Source organism: Ordospora pajunii, assembly GCF_021821965.1.
Source record: "Ordospora pajunii strain FI-F-10 chromosome Unknown Cg_05A, whole genome shotgun sequence".
NCBI lineage: Eukaryota > Fungi > Microsporidia > Ordosporidae > Ordospora > Ordospora pajunii.
In genome coordinates, this window is record NW_026848122.1 from 1 (window position 1) to 15,355 (window position 15,355).

A 15,355-nucleotide genomic window follows, 5' to 3' on the forward strand; every position below is an offset into this window, starting at 1 on the left:
CTGTATAAGCTTGTGCCTGGGGTATCCATGGACTCGCACGGACTGAATGTTGCAAGGATGGCTGGCGTTCCTGAGGATGTTGTTGCCAGAGCAGAAGCGGTCAGGAATGCAATAGAGAGCCGATGGCGCAAGGAGGGAGAAGGAGAATTAAGAATGGAGTAAGAGCGAGCACGAGGGCAAAGAAGTGGATGCAGAGGGAAGAATTGCAAGCCAATAGGAACGAGCAGAAATGAATCTATTGGGCAGGGGCAAGGAATAAACAAAGCATTGAGCAAGCCCTTAAGGATATGGAGGCCATTAATATCAAGAAATATATCAGGGAGAATAGAGAGATAGTGCTGCTGATATATGATTTCTATGAAACACGGCACATTCCGACTAAGATGACGAATTTGAAGAAGAATCTGTCGCTTTTTCCGGTGGCGAATGTGCCGCTACTTGAGTACATTTTGTCGAGTCTGTATGATCAGCAGTTTTTCAATGTGATTCTTGCCGGAAGCGGTTGTGAAGAGGTGATTTCGCATGCAATAAAGATAGATGTATCTGGGAAAATGAATATTGCGACACTTGACTGTGACGGCAAGTCACTTGGAGACTTGATGAGGCACATTGACGAGAACGGGCTTGACTTTGATGATCTGCTGGTTATATATGCAAACCACTACACAAACTATCCTTTGAGGAGCATTTTGGAGAGGCACAGGAAGGGAAAGGACGTGATCATGACTTTGTTTCTGCACCCGAGCGAGAGCAACAGCAATGTGTCTCACCTGTATGGATTTAATGGAGAAGAGGTTGTTTTCTACAGCAAATGCGTAAATGATGTGTATGATGGGAGGAAGGTGGTGAATGCGGTGCTAGACAATGGAGCGATTGAGTTTACAGCAGGACTATCGTCACCCACGATTGCTGTTGTGTCTTCTAAGATATTTCCGTTGTTTACGGAGAATTTTGACTTTGGAACCTTGGGCGATTTGGTGAAGGGAGTTCTTGCGTTTAATGCATACAGCTTTAAGGTAATGTGCTGTGTTCAAGGACAAACTGATGTGATGGAGGAGGAGATTTCAGGCATGAGCATTGGGAAGAATGGCGGGTTTTATAGCAAAGAGATAGTGACGCTGTATGACTACTTCAAGTTCAATGAGGATGTCCGAGAAGGCAAGGCAGTTGATCTACGGAAGTTCAGATGGAGAGGAACGGACAGATTCCAGAGCTTTGTGCAGGTGCAGAGTAATTTTTTTGTTGATGAGCCGAGTGAGCCTGACATAGAGCTATATGAGCCGATTTCCAACACTGTGGTTGGATGCGATCTGAAGTTTGCGATGAATCATTTTATCAGGGACTCTGTTGTTGGGCATGGATGCTTTATTGGCGGGAATGTGAACAGATGCATTGTATGGGACGATGTGTGCATTGAGAATGACTTTATGGACCATATTATGTATTCTGAAGGGCAGACGTTTCACTGCAGCCATCTTGAGGAGGATGAGGGCGAGGAAGACTACTGCAGCAAGGAAAGGACGTCTTTTTTTGATGATGTGCTGGCGTATATGATGGAGGTTGCGCATAGAGATGATGTTGAGGAGATTGGCATTGAGGATGTTGTTAAACAGATAACGCTATTAAGGATAGTGTGGAATGCATCTGAGGTGGACTTGATTGAGGCGTTTTCGATGTTTTTGGTGGAGGTTGTTGAAGAGGAGGATGTGGATGGGAGTACTATTAAGGGATCGATGTTTTTCCCGGTGATTGAAGAGCATATGTATGAGATAGAGATGCAAGAGATGCTGATGAGTCTGGTTCTGCAAGGGCTGAGCGAATATCCAAAGGGAGTACGAAGGAATGTTGTGAATAGGTATGGATACCTATTGTTTGGCGATGGGATAATATCTCGCTCTGTGCTGAAGAAGTACAGCACACTTGTAAAGTGATAATGGTAACTTAATTAAAATATTAGAGTGTTGATGTTGATGAGTGTGGCATGCATGGATGGGTAAATTTAGAATAACGGCTGTTCCTTGTTATGGATGGAAGAATGGGCAATCTCAGCATGAATATCAAGTTAAAGGAGGATGCCAAGGAATGTGGGTTTGATGTGATGACTGAAGTGCAAAGGGCGTGTATTCCGGAGATGCTGAAGGGCAAGGATGTGATAGTGCAGGCACCAACAGGAACGGGAAAGACGATGGCGTTTCTTACGCCTATACTTGATTATGTGTATGCGGATTTCACTGGGAATGCAGAAGTCACGGCAGTTGTGATTGCGCCTACACGAGAGCTGTCTCTGCAGATCAAGGCTGTTGCAGACATGTTCAAGTGCAGCTGTGAGTGCTTCATTGGTGGGATTAGCATAGAAGATGACTATGCAAAGATGCAGAAATGCATTCGTATTGCAGTGGGGACGCCGGGAAGGCTTTTTGAGATCATAAGCAAGTATCCAAAGCAGTTTGCCAGAGTGAGATACATCATTTTGGACGAGGCAGATAAGCTTCTTGGATATGGGTTTGAGGAGAAGCTGATGCAGATAATGAAAATGCTTCCACGGAGTAGAATAGCAGGACTATTTTCTGCAACGATAAATGAGTCTGTGGATAAGCTTTCGCTTGTTCTGTTGAGAAATCCAGTGAGGATCAAAGTTGGGAGTGGAATGATGCCTGTGTGTCTTGAATATGTTGTAATAAGGCCTGCAGACAAGATACTGGCACTGATGGAGATTGCTACGAAGCGGCGATGCATTGTTTTTTTTGCAACATGCAGCCAGGTGGACTTTTTTTCGAGTTTGTTTGTGGAGTTTGGAGTAGCGCATGTAAGCAAGATCCATGGAAGAATGGCGCAGGAGGAAAGGAGTAAGGTTTACGAGCAGTTTGTTGCAGGAGAGGGGATGCTTTTTTGCACCGATGTTGCTGCAAGAGGAATTGACTTCAAAGAGGTGGAGCTGGTGGTGCACTTCGACGTCCCAAAGGACTACAACAACATAGTCCACCGTAGTGGCCGGACTGCAAGAAACGGAAGCAAAGGAGAGTCCGTTGTGTTTGTCATGCCCAACGAAAAAGCATATGTTGAATTTCTGAAGCTGAAGGGCATTTGTGTGGCAGAATGCAGTAGAGCGATTGATCCGTCCGTGACGCATGAAGACATAAAGGCGAGGATCACACCCGAGTTGCTGGATGCTGGTGTGAAAGCGTTTGTATCTTACATCCGATCGTACAAAGAACATGTTGTTTCATATATTCTTGACTACAAAGGATTAGATTACAACTCCCTTGTGGATCTTTTTTTCCTCGAGAAGGTTCCTGGAATGGCTGAGCTCAAGCATGTGAAATTTGAAAGGTTTGAAAAGCCGGATAGGAAAGCACTCAAAGACAGCAAGGAAGTAAAGAAAGTAAAGAAAGCCAAACTGAACAAGAAGCACAGCAGAAAACAAAATAAATAATATCTCAGTTTATTCAAAATTTATCCAAAATGCCTACATCAGCGTATATTACCATCCATTATCCATCTACAGCCACTCGTGATCCAAAATAGTAATGTTCCTCATATACAACCTGCCACCGCTGTATACTAGACTCTCAAAGACAATATAGCAGTTCGGTTCTGCCAAAACACTATCCTTCGATATAAAAACCTCCTCGCCACGAAAGAAGTACGAGCCAAGCGATGGAACTGCGAGGCGATCTGCAAATGCACGATATATAATGTTGCAAATCCTAGAGCATCTATCAGGCAAGATATCAATGCATAGGCTGCTCAAATGCCCTTTCATTGCCAGTATCCGCTTGCTCATCTTCATCACCTCCATCATTGATGTGTAGTTCAGCCCAAGGCGCGAACAGAATGCTTTTCTAGCATTGCTCCTCAGAAAGTCTCTCAGAATCGCCAATTGCACCATGAAATCACTTCTACTGCTTTCAAAATACATCTGGCTCTCCCGTGTTCTCCGCACATCAATTCCAGATGAAATCAGGCTCACTATGCACACAAGCTCGACAAGTATGCCTTCGCATCCATGCACACAAAGCAGTCTTGCCAGTCTTGACTCAACAGGATATCCAGACATCGCCTTTCCCATCTCTGTGAGCCTTGATGAGCCATCCACCGCGCCCAGGCTCTTCAGATGCATCATTGCCTCGTCTATAGACTTTGCACTCGGCCTCGATACAAACGGGAACTCATGCACATTCCGGATCCCCAACGATAGAATAAGTAGCATTACATCATCAAGAGGCGACCTCAGTATTTGTGGCACTCCAAACTCATAGAACTTCTCATATGCTTCCCCACTATACAGCCTATAGCACACTCCAGGCCCTGTGCGCCCTGCTCTTCCCATCCTCTGTGCAGCACTAGACTTTGTTATGAAGTCTATCGAGTACCTTGCAAACCCCTCGGAGTCCATCACCTTGCTCTTCACCTTTCCAGAGTCCACTACAAAAACAACATCTGGAATCGTAATGCTCGTTTCTGCAATGTTCGTTGCTAGAATAACCTTTCTATGCTCGGTCTTTCCAAACACCAAGCTCTGCTCTTCCTTCGAGAGCGATGAGTGTAGTGGAAGCACGGTTATGTCCATTCCAGAACACTCGAGCCTGTTCTTTAAGTCGTATATCTCTTGCTTACACGTAAGGAAAACAAGAATGGCTGCATCTCTGTCATTCTGCACATTAGATCCAATCACATCACCCCTGCTCGCTCCAACTCCATTCTTGCGTCTTCTTGAAGCATCTCCACTCAGCACAATCCTCTTTATTCTTTCATACGCCATGCTCAGATAGTCCTCATCAGTCCTTTCTTCGTAGAAAACACTTAACTGGAAGCTCTGCTCAGGACACTTCAGGACAGTCATCTCTCCGAAAATTCTCTTGAACTCATCAACATCCCCCGTGGCACTCATCAGCACAAGCTTCAGCTCAGTCCCCATTTGCTTCCTCATCCTCACAACTCTGGGGAGAATCGCAAGTAGCATGTCAATATTGATGCTTCTTTCATGTATTTCGTCAATGATTATCACAGAATAGTTTTGCAGCATAAAGTCCTCCTGCATCTCCTTTATCAGCACTCCATCCGTCATCACCTTGATCCGTGTATCTGATGTAACAGTAGACTCATATCTTATCTTGTATCCACACAACTCCTCATTGATTTCCTCGTTGATCCTGCTGCATATAGATGTTGCAGACACCCTTCTAGGTTGTGTAATTCCTATAACACCGCGAATTGCAAATCCTCCCTCATAAAGAAACTGAGGAATCTGAGTCGTCTTTCCACATCCAGTTGCACCCTGTACAAACACAATCGAAGATCCTCGAACTGCATGAATAACCTCTGCCTTCTCATAATATATCGGAAGCTTCTTTCTGCTCTCTTCAATCTCTGGCTTTCTTTGTGCAAACACTCTTGTTTCATACTCTTTTGGTATTGCATGTGCTGCCTCATTTGAAACACTTACTGAGTTTTTAGTTCTATTCTCCACCTCTTCGACATCTATTTCACCACAACTGTCTACGCATGAATGCAATGCTCCGTCGTCTTGTTTGCTATTTAATTCATCCACAAGGAGAGAATATCTGGGCACTATGCTGCCCACAGCGTCTTCACTTCCACACTCATCGCATCCATCATCATACTCCTTGCATACGCTATCGCCACTGTTTACATATTCTTCATTTGCATAGCTAATTGCATCACACTGCGACAGTATATTTGCTGCCGCATAGCCAATCTCACCATTCACATCAATACTTCCGATATCTTCCTCAGCATATGCCCTGCATTCAACACTCAGCTTATCTGCACCAACGGCCTCTGCTCGTCTTTTTTTCTTTGCTTTGCATGCGTCATCAGTTGCATGCGGCCTCACAAACTTCGATATTTCCTCATACAGCTCGTCTCTGCTTTTCTGCTTCTGCTTCTTCTCAAGATACTTCCTCAAAAGTTTTTCCTTCTTGCTCATCTCTGCACAATGGGACATTTCGTAATTCAATTACTTCCTGCCCAAGCCTTAACTTAACGCCACAGTATATCACACAACAACACTACACACATCAATACCAATACCAATTTATATATCTCATAGAGCATGCTCCTCATCACGAATATACATACCCGCATCTACCTGTCGTAGAAGAACAAGCGCATGCCCCTTCGCTGTAGAATATGCTTGTGCACTCAGCGAGGTCACTCCAAACCCAAGCGGAACATCATTCTGATTGTACACTACTACTCCTGCATTCTGCGGAATGCCCTCGGACAATCTAAAAACATGCGACTTCAACGAGTTGTTCCCATACAAATAGCACATCTCTGCACTGCTCTTGATCCAGACTCTATGGATCGCATACTGTGACAATATGTGCAGCGCAGCTACTCCCAGCCGGAACCTGCCTGTCTTCGTAAACTTGCCCAGCACGGTTCCAGCTATCGCAATACACTTCCTGGGAATCATAGACGTTGCTGCGTAGACATTTTCAGAAACAAGCATCACACGCTGATGGTGGAAGACTATCTTGTTATCCTTGTCGATTATCCTGCCCACGTTGTCTCCGATAAAAAAATTCAACTTCTCAAGCACGTCGTTCTTCTCCTGTGGCTTCAAATCTCGCATCCGGAGGGAAGCTGCGTCTGTTTAAAAATTTTGCACACAAGCCGCATAAAGAACACAATGAAACTCGAGGACATCGGCATAGGATTCAAGGTTCCTGTAAGAAAGCACGTCGAAGACAAGCTTTTGGTGCTGAAGGCAGAGATTCTTGGCAAAAGGGCCGGAAAGCACTCCATGCCTGAATTCTATGTCCACTACGTAGATCTCAATAGAAGGCTTGACGAGTGGATCGATGGGACGCTGATTGATCTGAGTGATCCGGCCCTGGTGGAAGTACCCAAGAAGAAGGCAGAAAAATTAAAGGCAGAGAAGCAGCGCAAGCATTCTGAGGACGGAAAGGAGCACGAGGGCACAGATCCTGTTCTGGAAAAGCCACCGCATGATGAGGAATTCAAAATAAAGAACATCAAGAAAATCATGATGAGAAACCATCTTGTGGATGCCTGGTACTTTTCTCCATATCCAAGGGCAGTAGCAGAAAGCGACATTGTTTACATATGCGAGTTTTGTCTATACTACCTTGCAACGATGGAAAGCCTTATAGAGCATGCAAGGAAGTGCAACATTAGGCATCCACCGGGACGAGAGATATACAGAGACGGGATCCTGAGTTTTTTTGAATGCGATGGCCATATACAGAAGAACTACTGCAGGAATCTTTCGCTGTTGTCAAAGCTGTTTCTAGATCACAAGTCGCTGTACTACGATATAGATGTGTTTATGTTCTATGTGCTGTGTAGGCTTGAAGAGAACGGATACCAGATAGTGGGATACTTTTCGAAGGAAAAAGTTTCAGAGCAAGGCTACAACCTTGCATGCATACTGACGCTTCCATTTGAGCAAAGAAAGGGATACGGACGGGTTCTAATGGACTTTTCGTATCTTCTCAGCAAGCGAGAAAAGATAATCGCAGGGCCTGAAAAGCCACTGAGCGACCTTGGGCTTCTGAGCTACAGGGCATATTGGATGGAGGCGATTGTTGATTATCTCTCGAGGCACGAAGAAGCAAGCATCAGCCAGATCTCAAAGGAAACATACATTGCTGAGGACGACATAATAGGAACCTTGTGTGCATATAAGATGCTAAAGATTCATGGGCAAGACTTTGTCTTCACATATGATGAGGCACAGCTGCAGAAGGCACAGAAGACACGATCCAAGAGTGTAGATGGCTCGTTGCTAAAGCTTGCATAGAGAAGCAATTATTGTAGCATTCAAATTAAACATCTTTATTTATTCTGAGCATTCGTATACCCAGCACAGCATGTACATTTCCTTCTTGTCGTTGAAGTAGCTCAGATCAACTTTTCTTGAAATACCTATTAGTATGACTAAGAGATAGTTTATCAAGCATGCCTTCGATGCATCTGTGATATGCATTACAATCACGTCATTTACCTGCTGCTGGACTCTGCTGTGCAAATGCCCAAGCTCATCATCGATCATATCAATTGTGTCATCACTTGATACAAGAATAGGAATACCGTGCTCTTTGCAGGCTTTGTATGACACCAGCTTACACAGGCTATCCTCTGGAGACTCAACAGCAATTTTAAATGCTTCAATTCCCATCTCAACTTTCATATTAAGCATCTCAACATTCATTTGCTTCTTGCTTATGCTCAATCGGAAGTCGTTTGAAAACAGGTCTTGCAGTGCATGGTAATCGCAACTGATTGATCCACTATCAACCACTGATTCGTGGCTGTTCGCATATCTTATTGTTATCATTCCTGTTATTATGTTTACAAAAGCATCCAATCTTTCTTCTTCTGCATTATATTCTCTGCTATTTCTTCGATTGCCCCGCCGATTGGCCGGCTCTTCTCCATACATTAACCTTCTGTAGCAATAATCGGCTGTTATTATTGCATCAGTTGTGTCCTTGCTGGTCTTTCCATGTGCCAAACACATAATAGCATCTTTTTTCCTTGCATCCATCAGCCGAATGTATTCATTTATTCTATGCTCTACAAACGCTCTGAGCTCATCTATGCCTACACTCTCGGGTTTAGCAGCACACACAGTCAATAAATCTCTTATTTCATGCAGGTTTATCCTGATAAACTCGTTCATTTCGTCGGTGACCTTGTTCATTTCGTCCACATAGATCTCTCTACTTCTCCTCAATGCTTCTACATCCATCACAGGGATTGTTTGTTGACAGTAGTGCCTATTGCTATTCATTGCATCTCGATACACCCTCCATGCACACAAACAATCCATTTCTCGATGCAATCTGCAATGCCGAGAATGTATTTGGAAACCTTGGCAGCAGTTGGTGGGTGCTTGATGCCGAAGGCAGCATAGCTCCGTACAAATCACAGCCAATTAGTAAAAGTTCATGCATCGTCAAAGCAAGCAGCCAGGGATTGCTGATATTCAAAGGTGGGCATGAGTTTATGCGTGAGGCAATGTCAGGGTTTGTTGCACCAGCAATATCATCCGTTCTCAGGGCAGAAATGCCATTTGCTGTGCACAAGGAAGTACATGAATTGCTGAGACAGCTATCAAATATGTTTGCAAGGCAGTCTGTACCACAATGCAAGTATGAGGCAGGCACTGTAAGAAGGATTCAAGAAATAGAGCAGATATATGAGAAGTACTCATGCACTGCAGACAGTGGAATTGAAATGGAGCTTGTACTTTCAGAAGACGAGCTAGATACAGTGTGTAAAGTATGCAAGGCATGGGCTGCAGATGTAAGGGGGTTGTATGAATCTGTCAATACAAGGAAGAAGCAAACATTTGTTGAGGAAAAGATGTTTTGGCGTGATTTTTACATGCAGATGTGCTATGTATTTGAGGTGTTCCGAAGTAAGATATTTGTGTTCATGTGTGATGTGCTCAGAGAAAGCAAAAAGCTCGTGACTCTGACAACTCTGCACAGCCTATCGTCATCGAGCAGATACTTGGATGCTGGGCAGAAGCTCAACGAGTTTTACAGCAAGATGGATTTCGACGGGATATACTCAGAAAAGAGTCTGATTGAGTTCATGAATGCATTTGCCTGTGTGCTCAAAGAAATGGCAGGTTCGATTCGGAGCCAGCCACGGATTGTCAGGAGATCTGTTTTCACACACATGAATGGGTTGGTGGCACTGGTAGCGGATAGAGTGTGTGAATGTGAGTCATTTGAGATGATTGAGTGCTGTGAAGAAATGTTTTTTAAATGCATAGACAATGTGAAGTTGCTAAATGAACAAGGTGACGATGATGTTACAGAGATGCAGTCGTTGGAATGCATGCATGGCGACAGCAACTGGATATGTGCATTCCAGCAAATGCATACGGATTTTATTGAAGCAAGAGATGTGCTTACATGCCTTTGGACATTCAGAAGTGTTGGAAAGGTGTTTTTTGGAATGCATTTGCGCGAAGATGAGCCTGATGCATTAAATATGCAGTATTTGCGTGCTAACAGAAATGCAGAGCTTAAGCGGATGGAAACTGAGTTCCACAAGTTAATGAATGGAATGGTGCATTTGCTTGGAATGCCTCATAGCAGGATTGAATTTGTGGATGTTTGGCGGGAGGTGCTTAAGAACAGAAAGTGTACACGAGTAGACTTTCGAGAATATGAATGGCTTATGTCGGATGTTTTTAATTTTGTTTGTGACGAAGACCTTTGCTTCGATGCCCGTACATTTTATGCCTGTGTTCCTTGGACAAGTGGCAGGACTGATGATACACCAATAAGCACAATGATGGAGGATGCAGCGGGGTTTTCAAGGCTGTACAGAGTGATGATGGTTTTCAAGCCTTTGGTGCGTTGCAATGTTTTTTCTGAAAGGACATTTGAGAAGCGTCTGAAGGTGATCAACCATTTCCGGTTTCTGTTTGAGATTAGCGCGATGCCTGTGCATGGAGAGTTTTCGAAAAGGATTGTATATCTGTTTAGACTTTTTGGGATGTATGAAGAGGCATGGGCAGTGTTCAAAGCATTTTTTGGAGATGAACAAGAAAGGATTGCACAGCTATCTGAGTATGTAAAACGAAAGAAACTGCTGGAAATGTCGATTTTAGATGAAATAAGACGGTGGTTTATGAAGCATCCAGAGTCGTATGGAATTGAGCGTAGCATTTTAGATGTAGTAAGCAGCATGGAAGGCACATGGAGGTTTGAAGTGCAGCTTGGCAAGAATGTTGTAGGACTGACTGATGAATACATGGTGCTGATGTCTATGGACAGAAGCGGCGCTTTTGGATTGTCTATACCAGGATCAGCGATTGAGACGATGCAAGTATTAACAAGGATCAGGCCGGTGTATGAAAGACTGAGCAGTGGATGTGATGTGTTCCATGCCATACTGGCAGACATAGCAGATGACATGGACATTTTCTGCGGTGAGATTGATGCGGTGTTTGAGTCATTGAGCAGAATAATGAATATTCAATGGAAGCATGTGGCCTGCGGAGATCTAGATGAGTTTGAAGCCAATCTGCTGATTCTTGAGCAAAAGGTATACACATACAAGTTTTTTGTGAAGAAGATACGTAGAGGTGAGATGAAACGGGTGTTTTTGATGCATCTTGATTATGGCGGTGTGTTTTCTATCGATCCTACAGCATATCTGCGATTTTTTGAGTTCTATGAGAGGGATATTGTTGTACGTAGCATAGAGAGAAGCATGGGGAGTGTGTTTATTCAGTATCTTGAGTATGTGGTTGAGTGTCTGCATAGATCAGACCTGCGATTTTTTGCATCAAGGCACAAGTTTGTGAAGATTGGGAATAATGGTAATGCGGAGTGCTGCGGAGATTCTGAAGAAGATCTGCCTGTGTTTGATGGATATGTATTAAGTCCTATTCTTGGTGAGTACTTCAATATTCTGGAAAGGATATTTCCGGATGGAGAGCAGTATTTTTTCAGCAAGGTTTTTGAGAAGGTTGACGCTGCAGAAGAAGCGTGTGTACTGATAGAAAAGATTATTGGGAAGGTTGTTGAGAGATATGAGTGGTGTGCAGCTGTATTGCAGAAGTGTGTGATTGAGAAGCCACCCTCTGGCCTTGTAGCACGGTTTGAGATGATTGCAGAAATGCATAAATGTGTCAGCATGGTGATGAATAACACGGTTCCGTTTTTTGTTTTTGAGCCTGTTGATGTGTCAATGCACCTGGCGATGTTTGAGACGGTATGCAATGAAGTAAGTAAGCATGTGAACGGAATGAATCCAATTGTGTGTAAGAAGCTTGAACATGATGGATGGGGCAGAGAAGAAGATTTGGACAGTATTGATGTGTTGCTGCAGTCTGTGTGCAATGCATTGGATATGAAAGAGTATATTTGTTCTGAAGAGTTCAAATGCATTGAGATATTGAACAAGATTGTGTGTGAATATGGGCTGGAAAGGCCGAAGATTGATGGTGAGGAAGTTGAGAGGAGAAGAATGAAAGCTGCTATCGAGAGCGAAGAGATAATTGGGCGGTTTCTGAGCAATGTTCCGCTTGATGCAGTGCTGGAAAAGCGATTGGCGTTGGAGAAGAAGGTGAGTTTGGCGTGTAGCGAGCTGAAAGTGCTAGTGATGGAAGGAGACATGGATGTGTTTGATCGGATGTTTGAGTGTCTTGAGAATAATAATTGTGCACTAAAGACTGAGATTGCGGATCTGAACAAGGTTATTAGGATTATGAATGCAGTAGTGATTTCTAACGATGCTGATGAGTGGATGAAGGAGATCAAAAGCAGACGAGGAGATTTTGATAGGTACTCGCGTATTATTAAGAGATATGAATGCCAAGTGATTGATGATCTTGATGTGCCTGAATTTAATGCATTTTTAGAGTCAGTGATGTCTAGGATTGGAAATGAGTTGGGTAGTGGAGAAGTAAATGCAAACATAAATATAACTAGGTGCTGTGGATGGTATGAAGTGTTTATAGAGAAGATATGCAAATGTAGAGATGTTTTGCAGTATTTTGATGATATTCGAAGTGGCGGAATGAAGAAGTATGGCTATAGCACAATGCACTTAGGAGAGTTTATTGCGCAGTTCAGCAAGAATGAAGTTGAAGAGAAGATACGTGAGTGCAGGATGGAGAGTGAGGTTGGAAGATATGTGAAGAGCACATTACAGCAGTTTGAAGATATTTACTTGGAGATTTCAGCTGCGTATGGATTGCCGAGAATAACACAGATCGATGAGGTAGAAGGCAAGCTTTATGGGATGCTGGCGGAATATGAGTCAGTGATGAGGTTCAACACAAGAGGGGTTCTGTACGGCGATGTTGATGGGATTAAGAAGGACTTATATGGATGCATTGAGACGGTTTGCAATGTTAGGCAGGTGTATGAAGGGCTTCTGGGGCTGGTGAATGTGTTTGCAGTCAAAGAGCTGGAGATTGAGGCAGAGCAATACAAAAGAACCAAAGAAAGGTTTTTTTACAGACTACAGAGTGGAGGATGCAATATGCAAGTGACGGTCAGAGGAAAGGAAGGAGATAATGCAGATGAAGGGATGCGATGCAGAGTTGCAGTCAAAAGCCTAATTTGCTTGCAAAGGGAACTTGAAGATATGAAAGAAGACATTGATGAGCTTAGGAAAGGATTGGAAGAGTTTCTGGATTTATGCAGGCAGAATACGCCAAGACTGTACTTTGTTTCTGACGAGAATCTCATTCGTGCATTGAATGACAAGTCTTATTATGGCGAGATACTCAGACAGACGTTTAATGTGGACATGGTGAATGAGAAGATGGGAGTGATAACGGGGTTTGTGAGTGGAGGAGAGGAAGTTGAGCTAGTTGATGGAGTGAGTACTGAGAATAGCATAGATGAGTTTGTGATGAGGTTTGGAAGTGAAATCCAAAAGATGATGAGGAAGCATTTTGATGAATGCATGTATAATGATTGTATGGATAGCATAGAGATCAAGAGGCCTGCGATTGTATCTGAATTAGTTGATGATCTCAGGTACTTTGAAGGAAAGGAAGGGAGAAGGTATACGCCGAAGACCATGCTACTCGATAAGGAGATGAGGAATAATGCAGGAGCATTGAGAATGTATCCAAAACCGATTTTGTTTGGAGGAGATGTGTGCGTGGAGGCGCTTAGTAGAAGGAAGTATGGGTTTGAGTATTATCCGCCAACAGACATTGTGTTTACACCGCTGGTGTGCAGGATTCTGTGTACGATTGAAGTCACGTTGAGAAAATTGTCAGGATTGATTTTGTATGGGCGAAGCGGAACAGGAAAGACGGAGTCGGTGAAGTATTATTGTAGAACAATAGGAGTACCTGTGATTGTGTTCTGCTGTAATGCAAAGTGCAGCTTCAAGACGTTGGAGAGAGTTATTAGAGGAGCTTGCCTTGCAGGGATGTATGTGTGCTTTGATGAGTTTAACCGATTGAATGCAGAGATAATGAGCGGAGTTACTGAGTTGATTCTTGGAAGCATGGACAAGACGAAGTTTTTTTTAACAATGAATACGGGATACAAGGGACGGTACGAATTACCAAGGAGTCTGAAGGTGATATTTGGAGAGACGAAGGTTGATGTGCCGGATAGGAAGGAGGTGATTGAGTACTATTGTGGACATGAATCTGCCAGGGTTTATGAGCTGATCTGCAGACTAGAATGCAGTGCAAGTAAGAAAGCGCATTATGACTTTGGGCTGAGAGCGATACGAACAGCTATAAGAGGACTTGGGACAGGCATTGCAGAATGTATGGCGCGTTTCTATATGTCCTCATTTGATAATGCAGACAGGAAAGTGCTTTTGAGAGAGTTTAAGGAGGTGTTTGATAGAGACATTGAAAAAGGCCTGAGATATGAGGATCTGCTGGTGCATGGGCTGAGCAGCATGAGAGCAGCGCTTGTCCTTGGAGCAAATGGGGTTGGAAAGAGCCTAGTGATCAAGAAGGCAAGCAAGATGAGGAATGCAAGATGTTTCTACTATAACCCAAAAAACATGATATCTGTGTTCGGAGGATATGACGATGCTACTGGAGATTGGAACGATGGGATTTTTGTGCGAGACCTGAGGCGATGTCTTTGTAGCAGTTCTGCAGACGAATACTGGTTTGTGTTTGATGGTCCAATTGAGTCGTTCTGGATGGAGGACTTTAATTCTGTTCTTGACATGAGCAAGTTATTGTGCCTAAGCTCTGGGGAAAGAATAAGGATTCCCGAGAATTTCAGGTTTGTATTTGAATGTGTGTGTATTGAGGATGTGACGCCAGCGACACTTACCAGAGTTTTTATTGTATATGTTGAAAGGGGCGGGGATTTGATAGAGAATGCGATGGGCATGGAAGAGCGATATGAAATGAATAGAAGATGCATATGGTATGAAGGGAGAGATGTTGAGGAATATGAGTTTGTGAACCTGATCGGAACGAAGGAGCTAAGTTTTTATGCAAGATGTGTTTTGGAGCTTGTGAGAGGCGAAAGGGTGATTTTTATCCGAGGAGATGAAGGAGTTGGGAAGCAAGCATTGGTTCAAGAGTTATTTGGAGAAAGAGCTATATATGTGTGTGCACATGGACTTACAGTTGAGAAGTTGATGGATAAGGCTGATGGAAAGAGGATAAGGCGTGCTGATGGAGAGGAAGTGCATGAATGGAGAGTTATGGTGTATATTTATGGGATGGACGGGAAGAGTGTGAATGCAGTTGAGATAGCAAGGGAGTATAGTGAGTATGGAAGAATAGGAGGGATAAGGATAATTGGATTGATAATGATATGTGGATTTAGTGTTTGTGATGGAGATGTGCAGGAATGTGTTGATAGGGTTTTGAACAATGTTTGTATATAGA

The 15,355-nt window shown here is 43.5% G+C and overlaps 8 protein-coding genes across 8 annotated transcripts; 5 read left to right on the plus strand and 3 right to left on the minus strand.

The window, feature by feature from the left end:
- On the plus strand, positions 1–162 carry HK407_05g08490 (uncharacterized protein; the record flags this gene model as incomplete). Its single annotated transcript, XM_060420830.1, has 1 exon — positions 1–162. A coding segment is annotated over one exon (162 nt), but the record flags the coding sequence as incomplete, so codon positions are not given.
- A 125-nt stretch (positions 163–287) lies between these two features.
- Positions 288–1,931, plus strand: HK407_05g08500 (uncharacterized protein; the record flags this gene model as incomplete). The annotated part of the gene is made up of 1 exon (XM_060420831.1): positions 288–1,931. The coding sequence occupies one exon, from the start codon at positions 288–290 to the stop codon at positions 1,929–1,931; it is 1,644 nt and encodes a 547-aa protein (XP_060276932.1).
- Positions 1,932–2,023: 92 nt separating this feature from the next.
- On the plus strand, positions 2,024–3,433 carry HK407_05g08510 (DEAD/DEAH box helicase; the record flags this gene model as incomplete). The annotated part of the gene is made up of 1 exon (XM_060420832.1): positions 2,024–3,433. One exon carries the CDS (start codon positions 2,024–2,026, stop codon positions 3,431–3,433), a length of 1,410 nt encoding a protein of 469 aa, XP_060276933.1.
- Positions 3,434–3,499: 66 nt separating this feature from the next.
- On the minus strand, positions 3,500–5,950 carry HK407_05g08520 (putative helicase; the record flags this gene model as incomplete). The annotated part of the gene is made up of 1 exon (XM_060420833.1): positions 3,500–5,950. One exon carries the CDS (start codon positions 5,948–5,950, stop codon positions 3,500–3,502), a length of 2,451 nt encoding a protein of 816 aa, XP_060276934.1.
- A 117-nt stretch (positions 5,951–6,067) lies between these two features.
- Positions 6,068–6,601, minus strand: HK407_05g08530 (UPF0113 Pre-PUA domain-containing protein; the record flags this gene model as incomplete). Its single annotated transcript, XM_060420834.1, has 1 exon — positions 6,068–6,601. One exon carries the CDS (start codon positions 6,599–6,601, stop codon positions 6,068–6,070), a length of 534 nt encoding a protein of 177 aa, XP_060276935.1.
- Positions 6,602–6,658: 57 nt separating this feature from the next.
- On the plus strand, positions 6,659–7,792 carry HK407_05g08540 (MOZ/SAS protein; the record flags this gene model as incomplete). The annotated part of the gene is made up of 1 exon (XM_060420835.1): positions 6,659–7,792. The coding sequence occupies one exon, from the start codon at positions 6,659–6,661 to the stop codon at positions 7,790–7,792; it is 1,134 nt and encodes a 377-aa protein (XP_060276936.1).
- A 39-nt stretch (positions 7,793–7,831) lies between these two features.
- On the minus strand, positions 7,832–8,743 carry HK407_05g08550 (uncharacterized protein; the record flags this gene model as incomplete). The annotated part of the gene is made up of 1 exon (XM_060420836.1): positions 7,832–8,743. The coding sequence occupies one exon, from the start codon at positions 8,741–8,743 to the stop codon at positions 7,832–7,834; it is 912 nt and encodes a 303-aa protein (XP_060276937.1).
- A 62-nt stretch (positions 8,744–8,805) lies between these two features.
- On the plus strand, positions 8,806–15,354 carry HK407_05g08560 (dynein; the record flags this gene model as incomplete). Its single annotated transcript, XM_060420837.1, has 1 exon — positions 8,806–15,354. One exon carries the CDS (start codon positions 8,806–8,808, stop codon positions 15,352–15,354), a length of 6,549 nt encoding a protein of 2,182 aa, XP_060276938.1.
- Position 15,355: the final 1 nt, after the last annotated feature.